This window comes from Bos javanicus, chromosome 26, assembly GCF_032452875.1.
Source record: "Bos javanicus breed banteng chromosome 26, ARS-OSU_banteng_1.0, whole genome shotgun sequence".
Taxonomy (NCBI): Eukaryota; Metazoa; Chordata; class Mammalia; order Artiodactyla; family Bovidae; genus Bos; species Bos javanicus.
The window spans coordinates 36,038,319-36,055,376 of record NC_083893.1 but is presented as its reverse complement, the minus strand read 5'-3'; the positions used below and the strand labels follow the sequence as shown (position 1 = coordinate 36,055,376).

Genomic DNA, 17,058 nt, shown 5'->3' with positions numbered 1-17,058 from the left:
AATTTTTTTCTGTATTCATTAAAGGATAATGATAAATCTCTAATTTGTACTTTGCTACTAATAGGGATGATTTTGTGCTTCATTAAGGTTAAATGAATCTCATGTCGTCCTGGCTCAGCCTTTCACAGACACCATGTGTGATCTTGGGAGAGATCTCTTCCTTCTCTGGGACTCAGTTTCTTCATCTAGAAAACAGGGGGTTGTAGCAGATGAGTGTTGAGAGAGACCAGCCCCCTGCCCTTCCCTCCTGTGTGGGAACACCCTATGCCAGGCAGTTAGGATCCACAAAGGCCATCAAGACGCATAGCTCTTGTTCTCAGGAGCACGTGATCTTCATAAATAACTAATTATAGTATGAACTCTAATTGCAACATGCACAAGTTACTCTGGGAGCACAGAGGCGGAAAGAGCGACTTCCTTCTCTGCAGGGATAGGCTCTGAGAAACTTCACAGTGGCCGTGACATTTGAAGGGGGAGGAGGAGGGCTTCTCCAGGTGTGCAGGCTGGTCAGAGGGTGGATGGTTCAGACTGTGCATTGCAGGCGGCAGATGCACGTGACTGTGTTAATTTAGGGAGCTGCACATGGTCCTTCTCACCGTCTCTGGACCGTCAGGGCATGGGGGCCGAGTAGCTTTGTATACACTGCTGTGTCAGAACTTGGGCCAGTGATGAATTACTGAGGTTAGAGAGTAATGTATGGCATGTATAAATTAAAGCAGGGTTTAAGTTTTCCTGTAATGGCACCAGTCTGGCCCATTTACATTCCAGTTGGCTTTCCTGAGTGTGAGAGAAGGGGTGGTGATTTAGCCAACTCCCTGGGAGTTGTAAGCCTATGTTGGTCTCATCTGTCCTATAGCCACTGGCCTAGGTGTGCCCTGGGGAGCATGTGTATTGCATGTGAGTGACACCCCTTATGAGGGCACATGTGCCCCAGTGGGGGCTTTCCTGGTGGCTCAGATGGTAAAGAATCTACCTGCAATGTAGGAGACCCAGATTTGATCCTTGGGTCAGGAAGATCCCCTGGAGAAGGGACTGGTAATCCACTCCAGTATCCTTGCCTGGAGATTTCCATGGGCGGAGGAACCTGGAATGAAAACTGTTCTCACTGGTTTTCTCTCCTTGCAGTCTGTTTAACCCATTAAGTACATGGTTATCCACACCATTTGTGGCCCCTTGGCTCTTTGTGACCTTGTGGGAGCTGATGTTTTAGCTGAAGACTGACAGCAAATACAGATGTTGATGATATAATTCTCATTTAGTTTTTAAGATGCAGGTAAATTTTAAATTCAGCTTGTAATTGTAGGGCATGTTCATTGTTAAATTTAAAATAATACAGAAATTCTTATATAATATTTAAAATGGTCCCAGATGCAATTACCTGAAGGTTAACATTTCTGTGACCATCATCACAGGTCTCTAGACATACACACCCATACATGCACATACATGGGCTCAGGATACATGTTGCATGTTACTTTCTGATTTCTTTGCTCAAAAATAATAAAAATCTTCCCCCTTTTTAAATGGCTGAACCATAGAATGGATGTATTGTTTTTGACTTGATTCTCTATTGACAGGCAAATAGACAGTCTCTGTTGCTTGTCCTTTATACACAATGCTGTAATGAACATCTTTGTAGACTTTAGGTATTTCATTAGATGACATCCTTAGCAGTGGTGTTGTTAGGTTAAGGATGTATATTTAACTTTTCCATACATACTGTCAAACTATCTTGTAGAAGTTTTGTACCTATTTATAACCCCATGTTGGCTCAGATGGTAAAGAATATACCTGCAGTGTGGGAGACCCTGGTTTGAACCCTGGGTTGGGAAGATGCCCTGGAGGAGGACATGACAACCCACTTCAGCGTTCTTGCCTGGAGAATCTCCATGGAGAGAGGAGCCTGGCAGGCTACAGTCCCTAGGGTTGCAAAGAGTCGGACGTGACTGAGCATGGCACAACCCCATGATCAGGGCAGGAACTGGCTTACATCTGCATGGTGGTGTCTGTATTGCCAATGCTATCCTCCATCTTTGAATTACTGGATGAGAAAGTAGGACCAGACAGGAATATTTTGGGGGTGATTGGGAGTCTGTAGAAGCAGGGTGAGCCTGATGTCAAAAAGTACCTTGTAGGGACTTCCCTGGCAGTCCAGTGTTAAGACTGCACCTTCCAATGCAAGGGGTAAGGTTTCGATCCCTGGTCAGGAAACTAAGATCCCACATGCCTCGTGACCAAAAACCCAAAGCATAACAGAAGCAATATTGTAACAGATTAAGTAAGACTTTAAAAATTGTCCACATCAAAAAAAAAATTCTTGAAAAATGTACCTGACTTATGCATTCATGTTCACCAAAAGATATGGACAAAACATCACAGTTTGTAATTGCCCAACAATTGATCTTCAGAAACAATCCAAATATCCATCCACATTAGGATGGAGAAATAAATTATGATAAAATCATAAAATCACCCAGTAGAATACTACCTGGCAGTGAGAATGAATGACCTACTACATGCCACAGCATGGATGACCCCCATAATCATTGTAGAGTAAAGAAGGCAGACAGAACAAATTCGTTTTGGATTAATCCATTTATACAAAGCCTGTTGGCTCAACAGGTAAAGAACCTGCCTGCAATGCAGGAGATATGGGTTCAATCCCTGGGTCAGGAAGATCCCTGGAGGAGGAGGCCATGGCAACCCACTCTAATATTCTTGCCTGGAAAATCTCATGGAGAGAGGAGTCTGGTGGGCTGCGGTCACAAAGAGCTGACCATAACTGAAGCAAATGAGCACAGAGCCCAGAAGTATACCTAGTGGTTACTACTGGAGGGCGTTAGCCAGTGCTTGTTAATTTATGCTCTTTGCTAATATGTGTGTTTTCAGATGCCAGACCTAGTGCTTGGCATATAGTAGCCTCTCAAATATTTGTTGAAAATGATGAATAAGTATTTTTTTTTCAACTTGTCACAGATTTTGACTTCAGATTTTATATGAAGACCTGGTGTTATTAGTTGTGAATTGTATGTGGAGAATTCATACAGATTTTGTGCTTATTATGATTTAAATATGGAACTGTAGTAGATTCACAGGTCTTTCCTCTGTTTATCCTGTGGTGTGCCGTTGTCACTTGGGTTGTTTATAAACCAGCCCGGCAGCTTAGTAGCAGGCAAGAAGATGGTTTGTGGAATCAGGAGATTGGGTTCAATCCTGAGCTCATTGCTTATTCCTCTGTGGTCTTGGATCAGTTTCTCAACCATCCAGAAGCTCAGTTTCCCTATCTATACAGTAAGGATAATATTGCAACTTGCCTCATAGGGTTGTAGTGAAAATAATAATATTAAAATGAATAGTAACTGGCAACTTTTGTATGTTTACCGTGTTCTGGACACCAGTCTAAGACTTTAAAACACAGGACACAGTTTGTTTAATCTTTCCAATGCAAATGTATTTGTGGTTTAGGAATCTGTAAGCCACAGGGTTAGTAAGCATTGAGCCAGGATTTAAACCCACGCAGTTCCCTTCCAGAGCTCAAGCTTTTAACCGCTGCCTCTGAGTAGAGGAAATATTGTACTGAGAGTGTTTAGGACAGTCAGTGTGTGTTAGCTGTGATGCTCATCACTGTCATTTGCAACATAATTACTAATTTTTTTCTCCTTTCTCTCTGCCTTTTTCCTCCTGCTTTTCCTTCCTCCTGGCAGATGTTTTCCAGCAAGGTAAGCTCATTGCCTCCTCTCTGCTTTTCTATTGCTTGTGCTCTTTTGGGAAAGAGTATCACCTGTGTGCAGAGGGTTATGGGGCTTTCCATCCTTCTGTGGACGTGCCACGGGGACTTTAGGACAGAGGTACCGTGAGGAGCATGGCCCGGGGTGGCCTGAAGTGCCATGAGCCTTCCAGAGCCTCTGCTATCCAGCCTCTGCCCCTTCCTCTGGACCTTGCTTGGGGGTAGAACGAGGACTGGACAGTTGGGGCAGGGACACTGGGCACGGGTTCATGCCCAGGCACCTGTCCGAGGGCAGGGCTGCTGTGGGCTTGTGAGACAGGTGGGGAGCAGATGTCTCTGGAGGGCATCGGGTGGAGGCCCCTGTTTCTCAGAGCTCCTTCATCCAGGCCAGCTTCTGCTTCAGGTCTCCACACGCCACCTCCACCTGGGGGCTTCTCTGTCAAGCAAAGGTGTGGGCAAGACCATGGCTGGCCGGTCACTTTGTGCCCTTTAGCCCAAGGGAACCTCACAACCCCTCCAATTGGGCCAGTGATTGAGAGGAACCCGGCAAGGGCGTGCAGTGTCTTACACATTTTCCCAGTCAAGTTTATATGTTCTGGGGAGCTGGAGAGGGACAGCGTAGGCTACGTGTCCTTCTGGCTCATGTTTAAGTCCCCATTCAGGATACACAGCTTCTGCGCTCTGGGAGTCTCGCGGGCATGGCCTTACCGAACCCACTAGATACACATTCAGGGCAACTGCCTCTTTCCGTTTTTCATCACCATCTCAAACTACTGGAAGAAAGTGGACAGACCGGATTGTTTATATATTCAAGATGGGAAGCATGTGTATTCCATGCCTGCCACCTCATTCTCGAATCCCAGGCTGCCTTAGGATAAAAGAGACCAGTGTAAAAAAAAAAAAAAAATCCAGGCATCCCATAAGTAGCTTCCAAATGATTTTATGGGCTGGATATTTTCTCGACGATTATTTTACCCCAAACATGCAGCGTGTGATGGAGAAGGTCTGTCTGCTTTCTCTGATCGAAGTGCAGTTGTGGGTAACAACGAAGGGACTTATGTTGTCTTTTAAGAGTGTGGAGTCATAGACCTACTTTTATAAATAATTCATAAATCTAAACCAGCCAGAAGTAATAAGTTCCATTTGGCTGGAGACGAAGCGATGGGCAAAATTGAGAAGGTGCCATGACTGTGGGTGTAAGGCATGTGCTGCCGTCAGGGTCCTGGCTACAGTGCGTTTTCCTCCTTGACACATTGAGAGTTCAATGACATGCTCTGGGAGGCAGTTTTTATTTTTTTCTATAGAGAGCCAAGCTCTCCCCAATGCCAAACTACATGTCTTCTTTTGAGACATAAAATGCGTGAGTTTGGAAAAGTCTCGCTGGAGCTGGTGTGCTGAGGCCCCTGGAGAATGGAGAGAGAAAAGGTTGGTATCAGATCTGGCTTTTCTACCTAAAACCATGAGCGTTCAGTTATTGTATTCAGTATAAAAAATGGCTTATCAGGCTGCTCATGTCAAGTTTGCCTCCTTTTTAATCAGTCATGCCATTCCATTGATGGGATTTGACTGTCGGTAACAATGATATGCAAAACTTAAAATCACCTGCAAATCTCGGACTATCGAGACTTAATAGCATCTTCCACAGACAGAAGCTGCTAGCTACCCCTGGCCCTGTGAGATAGTACTAGCATTACAGATGGGGAGAACTGAACTTGCTTTTGTGAATTATTTACATGGCTCTGGCCTTGCAGGACTGTTTCATACAGAGGGACATTCTCTGAAATGATGGCCAAGAACTCACCAGCTGGTACCCCGCCTTACCTCTGCTTCTGGCCATTCTGCCTGTGAAATGAATGCTCAGTAAAAATGTGTCAGTGACAGTAACCTCAGGAAAAAGACAAAGCTTCTGTGTCTTGCAGACAATGTCTGAAACGTGACTGCACAGCTTCTTCTTGGGGCGGGGGGATGGGGGGTGGGTGCACGGAGACTCTGCTACCAGAATTGTGCCATTAACTTGAAACGCAGGGGCCATGAAGTGTGCTAGAAATAAACAGCAGAAAACTATGTGGTTTCAGGTGAACAGGAGCCACAGGGCCATTTCTGCCGCCCATCTACACGAGGCCACTGTGAGTGGCTCTGGGCTGGCCATGCCATGGGCATCAGGCCTGGCTTGCTTTGGTTTACCCAGGGACTGAAGGGCAGCTGGGTTGCGGGGTGCTGGTCTGCAAAAATGTACTCTTGGCCGTGAGTGAGTGAGGTCTCTTTGACCAGAGGAATCCTTGCATGTTGGGGCTGCTGTGCATTAGGGCTGGCAGAAGAGGGAAACAGACTTGCAAGTTGACAACATCAGATGTTCTCAGAGGAAACAAGTTTTTTCCTCTGGATAGCATTATCTTTTCTTTCACTACAGATCAATCTTGTTATAGCGGGTGACAGCGCAGCAGCTACTGCCGGCCTTTCTCTGCTGGTACTGTGGTGTGTGCACATGGGAGCCGATTTCTACCCTCAGAGCCGTTTCTGAGCTCGTCTCGGTTCTTTCATTTGTAAATGCCACTTGCTGTGACAGTTAGACCACAGGGCCCGAGGACAGTCAGGGACCAGTGGGTCCGCAGCTGGGTTTTCCGTGTGTAGGAGTTCTGGGGACCATGGGCCCACATGTTCAAGGAGCCTTAATTGACCCACATTCTCTGGCATCCACAGAGCTCATGAGCCATTGGATGGCTCTCAGGAATTCTGAAGAGCCACAGAATTGCTCTTCACAACATCAAATGCAATTGAAAATGCTGTACGTGCGCATGTGTCTAGAATCTTGAGTTTTAGGGCACTTTTATACTGATCGTTTAATAATGAAGTCAAGACTGCACACACACACTGCACAGCTCATTTGAAGTTACTGAAGCACCTTTGAATGCTCATCCATGGGCTCAACCTTGATTCTGAAATCGAACAGAAACTGAGTGGCTTGGAAATGAGAATACCACCACTCAGCTGGGCATTTGAAAGCGTCAGCAGGCACCATATAAAGATTTCACCATTGAGTTAATTCTCTGCTCAGTGAACTGAAGTCCTTTATAGACTCTGTGCCTTAAGAGGCATAGCCTTCCCTCCTCCTCACTTCTCACCTGGAGCTGGGATCTTGCTATTAGAGAGGGTTTTCTTCCAGCTCAAGTAATTTTTGATACCTTTCAAACATAGCGCACTTGTTTATCTTGTAACCGGTAACTGTGTGTGAGGTACTTTCTATGAGGATAAAGGAGTGACTGAGACGGCGAAGTCCCCTGTTCTCATGGAACTCATGGTCGAGCTTGGGGAACATTTGGTGCCAGGCATGCAAATTAATAAACAAGGTAAATTTCAAGAGGGATACAAGAAGTAAGGGCTTCTCTAGTAGCTCAGCTGGTAAAGAATCTGCTTGCAACACAGGATACCCCTTTTGATTCCTGGGTTGGGAAGATCCCCTGGAGAAGGGATAGGCTACCCACTCCAGTATTCTTGGGCTTGCCCTGATGGCTCACATAGTAAAGAATCCGCCTGCAATGTGGGAGACCTGGGTTCAATTTCTGGATTGGGAAGATCCCCTGGAGGAAGGCATGGCAACCCACTCCAGTATTCTTAGCTGGAGAATCCCCATGGATTCTCCATGGTCTGTAGTCCATGTGATTGCAAAGAGTTGAACATGACTGAGCGATTAAGCACAGCACAGCATAAGCAGTGAAGAAAATATCATGGATGGTACGCTAGGTGCTCAGAGGGTCAGGGATGTTACATGGATGTGGCCAGAGAGTGACAAGGAAGACCAGCTATTGGAGGATCTGGGGACCAGCAAGAAAACTTGCAAGGGAGGGGCCTGGTGGGCAGGAACGCCCCCATATTCCAGAATCAGAAGGAGGCTGGTGTGAGAGAGGAAGTTGTATGAAATGAGCAGAGAGAGGAGGGCAGGCATGGTCTAGGGATCAGAGGAAGGAAGTCCATGGTGGTAGTGGTGAGTTTTAAGTAGAAGAGTCACATGGTCTTAGTAACATTTAAAAGCACCACACTGACTGCTGTGAAAATGCACGAGAACAGCATGTAAGAAGTTAAAACCAGGACCGAGGCTGAGTGCTGAGCATGCTCGAGCTGGGCTGAGATGGGGCCCTGCCCTCGCCCTAGTTGCTCCCTTGAGGAAGTGTGGTGGGTAGTGGGAACTTCCACCCAGCCAGCTCACCTCTGCTGAGAACCATATTTTGTGCCTGTGTGGAGTCTTGTGCCATGACTTAAGGCTCGCAAATTATACTCCTCAAAGACACCAATAAAATATTCTTCTATGTGTCTTCAGATTGTAAAAAGCCACTTTGCTCCAGTGCATATGTATGTGTTCATCATCTGTATTACATATACATTATTAATGTATGCACTTCCCTGGTGGCTCAGATGGTAGGGAATCCGCCTGCAATGCAGGAGACCTGGGTTCAATCCCTGGGTTGGGAAGATCCCCTGGAGGAGGGCATGGCAGTCTACTCCAGTATTCTTGCCTGGAGAATCCCCCTGGATAGAGGAACCTGGCAGGTTAAAGTCGATGAGGTTGCAAAGAGCTGAACACGACTGAGCAACTAAGCACAGCACATTACTGTGTGTGTGTGTGTATAAATATGCCTAGTAGACATCAGTTTTTCCCCCAGTCGGGCTGTTGCTTTGTTGAGGAGGTTGGGCCAATAGCTTTGCCCAGCAGCTTCGGTTTTCTTATCTGTAAAATGAGAGTTGGGGAGATCCTTGACCCAATGTGGCCTCCTGCTGATGCTCTGTTTTAAGAAGTTTTAAGTGAACTTGAGTTAATAAGAGTACAAAAATGTCCCATGCTGCAGATTTTGAGTATTGCCCAGAGAACATGGGTGGAAACAGGTTGAGAATGAGGTGGCTGAGAATTAAGGTGAAAAGAAGCACGGTTGCAGAAGTGTAACGTACTCTCAAGGCTTTTTGGAAACATCAGTTCTTTCCTATGTGTGTTAATAATGGAATTCACACTGGGTGGCATTGCTTTTACTAATCTGAAAAGAACAATAAATCATAGTTTGCTTTCTGGCAGCCCAGCCCAGCTCGTTAATTGTTGAGGTGGGTTTGTGATAACAGTGACCATTGCCATTTATAATGTGCTTGACTTAAGCTCTTTTGCATTTTTCAAATGTGTTGGTCTAACTGCTGGAGTTGGATCTTAGGTTTTTCCCAACCACTTCAGAAAACCCATCTGTTATAAAACTCTGACCCTTTAGCCATGAATTATGGTCCCCCTGGTAACATTATACATTATGAAATATTGTTTTCTTTATGAATGTGGGATTTGGGTGAATAAATTAAATCTATTGTTACCACCTCCAGGGAAAAACTCCAAGTTGTCATATGATGCTAACTAGTAAATGAGAAAAATGCGTGAACATTCTTATGGTGGAAAGTGGCTGGTTCCCTGGTCACACGTTTCTATGCTAATATTTATGTTGTATATATATCATCCCCCTTTCTGTTCAGACTCAGTAGAATATTCCGAGTCATGTAGGAAATGCATTCATCTTTCCAGCACAAACTGAACATTACCATTTAATTTCACGTAGATTCACTTTGTGTGAGTGTGTTGTGTAGGAAAACGAGAGGCATATTTAAATAATCACATTCACTGAGATGCTTCATAACATTCTGCGTGGGCTCTGCAAGGTGATCTGTTCCCTGCCAGCTGGCCTCGAGTAATGCTTTTCCTTGTAGCAGATTCTGTGTCCTCACTCCAATCCTGAAGTATGCATTTCAGGTGAGGTCTCAGAGTTTCCCTCCCAGTTACTTGAGTTTCACAATTGCCAGATCAATGAAAGGGGGTCAGTTTTATTGTTGAGATGGTTGCTAATAACAAGAGGAATTTTTCTTTTGCAAATTTTATTTTATTGGGATGATAATAATGATGATGATGGTACCATCAGTATTTGTCCACGTCCTGGATTCCAGGCATTGGGACAATTGCTTTGTACACATTTTCTCGTTGAATCTGTCCCCGTATTTTTTGAAGTAGGTTTTATAACCAATAATCCCACTTTACAGGGGAGAAAACTGAAGCACAGAATAGAATTCATCTAGTGATGTTTATATAAGTAATGAATAGTAGAGGCAGGATTTTATTTTATATTTTGTGGGTTCGAATCCCACCAGAGTCAATTTTATTTTATTTTTTCCTTTCCTCTTTTTCTGACTTTTTCTTAAAGACTCCCACCCTCCCCCCCTACACTATCTCAGTGTTTTCCAGCTGGTTTCAGTTCCAACCTCAGCCTCTGCTCTGCTCTCTTCTTTACTTACCTGTCTGCCCCGGGGGGCTTGGGCCGAGGAGAGCAAGACTGGGAGTGGGAGGCAGAAGGGGAGGGAAAGTGGGTGTGAATGCTGAGATAAAGGCAGGGCCCTGGCTCTGGGAAGGAGAAGACAATGGCAACCCACTCCAGTACTCTTGCCTGGAAAATCCCATGGACGGAGGAGCCTGGTGGGCTGTGGTCTATGGGGTTGCACAGAGTCAGACACGACTGAGCGACTTCACTTTCCCTTTTCACTTTCATGCATTGGAGAAGGAAATGGCGACCCACTCCAGTGTTCTTGCCTGGACAATCCCAGGGACGGGGGAGCCTGGTGGGCTGCCATCTATGGGGTTGCATAGAGTCAGACATGACTGAAGTGACTTAGCAGCAGCAGTTGGCTCCGGGATACATGGGGATTTAATAACCACTTTATACTATGCACTAGGGACTCAGGAAAGGACCGGGGCTGGACTGGGGGCAGAGGGTACAATCTTAGACACAAGAGGATGGGCACAGGGAGAAGGGACAGGGACCAGGGAAATATATATTTATTTATTTTGGTTGAAATACCTTATTCTACAGTAAAGTTTTAGATTTTCTGAAAAATTGTGAAGCTAGAGAGTCACCATATACCCTGCATCCCGTTTCCCCATTACTAACATCTTACATTAACGTGGTTCATTTGTTACAACTAATGACCCAATATTGATCCATTATTATTAGCTAAACTCCATGGCTTATTCAGATTCCCTTGCATGAGTGCATGTGTGCATGATCATTCGCTCAGTTGTGTCTGATTCTTTGCAATCCCATAGACTGTAGCCTTCCAGGCTCCTCTTTACATATAATTTTTTCAGGCAAGAATACTGGAGTGGGTTGCATTTCCTCCTCCAGGGGATCTTACCAAGCCAGGGGTTGAACCTGCGTCTCCTTTGTCTCCTGCAGTGGCAGGCGGATTCTTTACCACTGCGCCACCTGGGAAGCCCATTCTTATTCCCGTAGTTTTTACCTAAGTTCCATCTCTTTTCGGGGATCCTATCCAAGACATCACATTACTTTTAGTATCCATGTCTTCTTAGAGTCCTCTTGGCAGGGACAGTTTCTAAGACTTCCCTTGTTTTCGATGACCTTGACAGTGTTGAGAAGTCCTGGTGTTTTGAGAAGTCTCTGTTGTAGATGTCCCTCTCTGGGAATTTGAATAACGTTTTTCTCATGATTAGACAGAGGTTATGGGTTTTGGGGAAGATCACAGAGGTAAAGCTCCATTTGCCTGACTTCATATCAAAGGCATTTCCTGTCAACACGATCTGTGACTCTTGATGTTGATCTTGAACACCTGGCTGACGTAGTGTTTGTCAAGTTTTTCCACTGCAAAATTACTTTCTGACTCCTTTCCACACTGTACTCTTTGGAAGGAAATCTATGCATAGCCTACTCTTAGCGAAAGTGCGGAGCTATGTTCCATCGTTCCATCTTATTATACAGAGGCTAGCTACTCAAGTTATTTTTCTACAAGGGAGATTTGGTTCCTATGCTTCATTTATTACTTTATTCAATCATATATTTAGATCAGTATGGACTTATGATTATTTATTCTATTTTGTTGTGGTCATTTAGTCGCTAAGTTGTTCCTGACTTTTTGCAAGTCCATGGGCTGTAGCCTGCCAGACTCCTCTGTCTGTGGGGTTTCCCAGGCAAAAATACCAGAGTGGGTTGCCATTTCCTTCTCCAGGGGATCTTCTTGACCCAGGGATCCGCCTCACAACTCCTGCTCTGGCAAAGGATTCTCTATCTTACGTGATAGTTGCTCAGTTGTGTCCGATTCTTTGCGACCCCATGGACTGTAGCTCGCCAGGCTCCTCGACTCATAGAATTTTACTCTAAACCTTGGGTTACAATGTAATACACATTTAATTTATTTTCTTGGCTTGTCCATTGGAAGCTCTTTCAGCAGACTCCTTGTGTCCCTTTGACATATCACTGTCAATTATTTTTTGAGGCCTTCTGCAATACTTTCTGGTACTATAAGATGCTCCATGCTCATCTTGTGTATTTCCCATCTCTGTCCTTGACTCAGGCATTTCCTAAAGGATCCCTGCTTCCTTTTATTGGAGAATGATGTTAGAAACCAAGATCTGGGTGCTGGGTATGCTTATTGTTATTGGGGTGTCATTTCTTTTAGGCCCTCTCAGTTAACAGAGCAAAAAACGCATGTGTGTGTATTCTAACCCATGTATATATGCCTGTCTGTTTCTATGTACAACCAGTTGTATCTATATTAAATGCGAGTTCTTACTGGTGTGTCTAGCTCTCATCATTACCACATGGATCATTCTAGGCTTCTCCCCTTGCTTATCCGCACATTCCCACTCCCAAGGTGAGACACTTAAGTCAGGGTTTTCAACTCAGGAAGTCTGACTTAGGTTTTACAACACACTGTCATGATTCCCACTGAAGGACTTTATTCTACTCCTGGTGAATTGCAGTCGCAGATTCTTGACCTTCCCTAGGCTCAACAGGACCACCCAGATGCAGAGGGGTGAGTTTATTAGATACCTATCTATGTCAGTTCCGGCTGTTGTAACAAAATGCCATAAACTGGGGAGTGGGGTGGGGTGTCGAATAGCAAGCATTTATTTCTCATGGTTCTGGAGCCTGAAAGTATGAGATCAAGTTGCCGGTAGATTCCATGTCTGCTGCTGGCTAGTTTCCTGATCTGGAGAAAGCTGTCTTTTCTCTGTGTCCCCAGGAAGCAGAAGGGAATGAGCTCTTTGGTCCATGCTCATGTCTCCAATGTGTGTATGTGTGTGTGAGAAGCAAGCTTGCATTTTCACAGTCTCCTCTAATGTCTTTATTAGGATCATGCTTACAATCCCTGCAATGACATTTTATCTTGAAATGGTTGTGAGTTCAGCTCCCCTCCCAGTTCCTCTCCTAGATATGTCCCTGCTCCTGCTCACTTTGTAAAACTCAGGATAACTCTCTGCTGGGTTACCCTGACTCACTCGTCCCAGCAGGTGGGGAATTTGCCTTCTACTCTGTGGAGTTTCGTATCATCGCCTCCTGCCTCCTTCAGCACTTCTCTCAACTCATGTTGTTGTAATGATCTGTTTGAGCAAGTCTTCCCACCCCAGATCAAGCCCCTGGACAGAAGGAACTGTGTCTTTTAATTTGAATTCCCAGCACCAAGTGCAGTGCTTAGCACATAGTGGGTGCTCAATAGATGTTTGATGAATAACAGTGGACTAAAACGACAAAGCTCAGAGGAACTGCATTTTGTGTGTATGGTTTATGTGTGTGCACATGCATGAACGTGCACACACATGTACACACACTTCCTTTTATATTCGACAATTTAAGTGCTTAGTAAGGTTGAAGCAGATGCTGTCACTGCATCAGTTGGATGTTGACAGCAAAGCCAAATCTTTTCTTATCCGTGAGTCCAAAAGTCTTTTTTCCATTCTGTTTCCTTCACCAGTGTTTTGTTTTTGTTTTTTTTTGAGGGGACAGGTTTTGGACCCAGAATGAATCAGTAGGTATTATGTACTGTGGTCTGTGCGGGTATGAACAGAAACATGAGGTATATAGCAGACACATTTCTACCTTCCAAGAGTTGACACTTTATTGGAAACTCAAAGCCAGTCTGTCAAGGGGCCAATGGGCACTACCCTTTCTCAGTGCTGGAGGAAGTCATAGAGGGTGGGGGTTCTTCCGCTGAAAGAGCGGGGCTGGAGATGGTTTAAAGAAGGCGGAAGACCTGAGTGGACAGGACCAGGGCAGACCTGTAGGTGGCAGATGGAAGACAGTCTGAATGGAGGTGGAGGCAAAGACAAGTTTGGTGTTGTGCTTGTGGGATGTTGAGAGTGCAGTAAACTCACCAGGCTCTAGGTTAGGACTGGGTGGGACCAGTGATGGAGGCTTCACAGACTGTCAAGGGCCAAAAGCCTCTCTGCTTTCTTGTGCCCCAAAATCTACCAGTGTGATTGAAAAGATTTTGTCTACCAAGTGCATAGTATTGTTGTTGAGTTACTGCACTTCCTTATTCATTTTATTATGCCTTTTGCTGTTTAAGGTTGACCAATCAGTGTTTCTAATCTTTACAGTGAATTAGTTATGCCCTTGAGTTGATGGAAGTTTAATCCATAAAAAAACTAGCTTGATATTTTAGATAGCTTGAACAATAGTTTTCTTGGTTATTTTTAAATCTAGGCAGCAAAATTTAGATTTGTTCTAGGAACCACAAGAAAGCCATTGTAGCTTTTTGAGCAGAGAAATAGCATGTACTGTGTACACGATGAAAGTGCTATGTGTTGGGTGGCAGAGGATAAAGACGGCCTCTGCTTACTTGTGTACAATGTGCCAGGCACATACTTTAACGCCCTTCTTCCCCAGAATGACCCTAAGAGTTTCACGTACTCATTTATCTTCATTTTTTATCCCCATTTTTCATATGCTGAAATAGATTCAGAAAGCTCATGTAGCTGTACTTTGTAGAGGGTCTCCCATCTAGTAAAGAACAGGGCCTGAATTCAGAACCAGGCAATTGGACTTAGTTCAAATTCTTACCACCGAATCACAAAGTCATTTTGGAGGGACCAGATTAATGGTTAATGTAGGTGTTAGCTATATGGGTGTTCATTGCAAATTATCTCACCTCTGCTATATGTTTGAAGACTTCATAATAAAATATGGAGAGAACAAAGAAACCTTAGTTGGGTTCTTCATAGGAATAGAGATCACATGGCCTCCACAGTCATGGATAACGAGAAGGTCAGTCAGAGGTTGGGCCTCCCTAGAGGAGTGGGCCGGTCCTGGGGTCCAGCTGTGGGACTCCAGGTGAGGTGGGGACCCAGGTGAGAGACAGGTGGAGAGCAGGCTGAGTGCTCTGCTAGTTTCCTGGGTGCTCTTGTAATGAATAACCAAAAACTTAAGCCCTCAAGGCTTAAAACAACAGAATTTTATTCTCTCACAGTTTCAGAAGTCAAGGGTCTGAAGTCAAGATGTTGGCAGGACCCTGCTCTCTCTGAAGGTTCTAGGGGAGGGTCCTTCCCTGCCTCTTAACCAGGCTGCGGAGGCTCCCAGAAACTCTTGGTTTTCCTCAGCTTGTAGCTGCATCTTTCCAATCTCTTCTTTCACCATCATACAGCCTCTTCTCATAAGTACAACAGTCACTGGATTTAGGGGCCACTCTAATCCAATGTGACCATGTCATAACTTGATGACATCTACAGAGACCTTATTTCCAAGCAAGATCACATATTGAGGTTCAGAGTGGACATGAACTTTTGAGTTGGGGACACCACTCAACCATGACAAGTGACCAGCCAATCTGGGAGGTCCAGTATAAGGAGAGGGGATTATGGGAGGACAAGGTGGCTGAAAAGAAAGTAAAGGGTTAAAAGATAGGGAGGGAACCCTGAGCAGAGTGGAGAAGAAAATTGAATTAAATTTGGTAAGAGAAAGAAACAAGGGCTCCAGAGAGAGGAAAACAAGGCAAGTAGGTTTTCGAGGAAAGGGCTGTGTCTCAACCATGGGCCTCTCTGTTTATTTATCTCCTGAATATCTTAAAGAATTAAAATGTAAATCTCGGAAATTAAATCTACGGGCACAATGTCAACAGAGAGGGCTTTTGCAGAGCAGACAAAGCTGTTCTTTTTCCTTGTGAAACAGCCATGGTGGGAAACCACGTCTGTATGCACAAGATTTATTTGAGATGGATTAAGGTTCGTGATGAGCGAATCTCTGAAGGATTGGAGGTGCAGTTCTCATAAGCCTGCAAAAGTTCAGCTCCTTATCTGAGGCTTATCCAAACCTGACGAAACCTTTTAGGCCAGCATGGAGGTTAGGGACCTCCAGCAGCTGAAAGCTAATATCCTGCGTCAGGAAACCACCTGCATTGTGAGGGGCAGTGGGGAGAGAGGCGTATAAATTAATGTGCTCTTGGAAGGGAGGCCCTCTGTGGCTTGGGGCTTCCTGAGCGTGGACCACCCACTCTCTTTGGTGGGGGGATTACAAGCTCAGTCCTTTGAGCCCTTTGGAGGAGGGAGGTAATACCTCCTGGTTCTTGAGATCTTTCACCACATTCAGTTCTCATGTCAGATTCAGTTCTTGGTCACCTCCTTAGGCATCCTTTTGGGCTCTTGGACCCCAGAACATTCTTCCTGTAGCAGGCTGCTCTTTGTTAGGCAATCACCTCTTCAGAGACGCCTTCCCTGGCCATCTTTGTTGAAGATATTTCCCCAGACACGTTCCTCCATTGCCTCATCTATTTCCTTAGAGCACTGAACAAGATGGGTATTGGGGTAATAGTGTGCCCCAGGGAACTTCCTGGTGGTCCAGTGATTAAGACATCGCACTTCCAAGACAGGTGGTGCCTGTTCAATTCCTGGTTAGGGAACTAAGATTCCGCATGCCACAAAGGACAGCAAAATCTTTTTCTTAAAATTTAAGATATAAAGGGTACAATTAAATGGTTTAAAAATAACTAGTATGCCCCCCAAATTCATGCTCCCTGAAACCTCACAATGTGACCTTATTTGGAAATAGTGTGAGTGAAGGATCTTGAGATGAAATCGTCCTGGATTTAGAGGGGGTCCTATAATGACTAGCTATTCTTGTAAGAAGAAGAGAGGCCCCAGAGAACTACAGAGAGAAGGTCACATGAAGATGCAGGCAGCAATTGGGGTGATGCTGCCACAAGCCGTGGACCACCTGGAGCCACCAGAACCCGGAAGAGACAAAGAAGGATTCTCTGCTAGAAACTTTAGAGGGTATGTGGCTCTACTGATGCCTTCATTTTAACCTTCTGTCCTCCAGAACTGCAAGAAAATACATTTTTGTTATCTTCATTCACCAAGTTTGTGGTCATTTGTTGTAACAGTCCTAAGAAACTAACATAGCACCCAATACTGTCTGAAATCATTTGTTCATTTTTTTGTTTGCTTATGGTTTTCCTGTCTCTCCAGCTGGAATATAAACTACTCAGGTACCAGGGCCTTGCTGTGTTGTTCATCCCTACATCCCAGTGTTTAG

General features: G+C 44.9%; 1 protein-coding gene across 3 annotated transcripts in view; it reads left to right on the top strand.

The window, feature by feature from the left end:
* The window catches only part of GFRA1 (GDNF family receptor alpha 1), a 230,996-nt gene that overhangs the window by 65,494 nt on the left and 148,444 nt on the right, over nt 1–17,058 (top strand). For 2 of the 3 annotated variants that reach the window (XM_061403584.1, XM_061403585.1), the window contains exon 5: nt 3,705–3,719. The exons of the other annotated variant lie outside the window; for it this stretch is intronic. In XM_061403584.1, the coding sequence (XP_061259568.1) occupies nt 3,705–3,719 (15 nt within the window). The remainder of the gene's footprint in view (nt 1–3,704; nt 3,720–17,058) is intronic. 3 annotated transcript variants of the gene reach the window in all.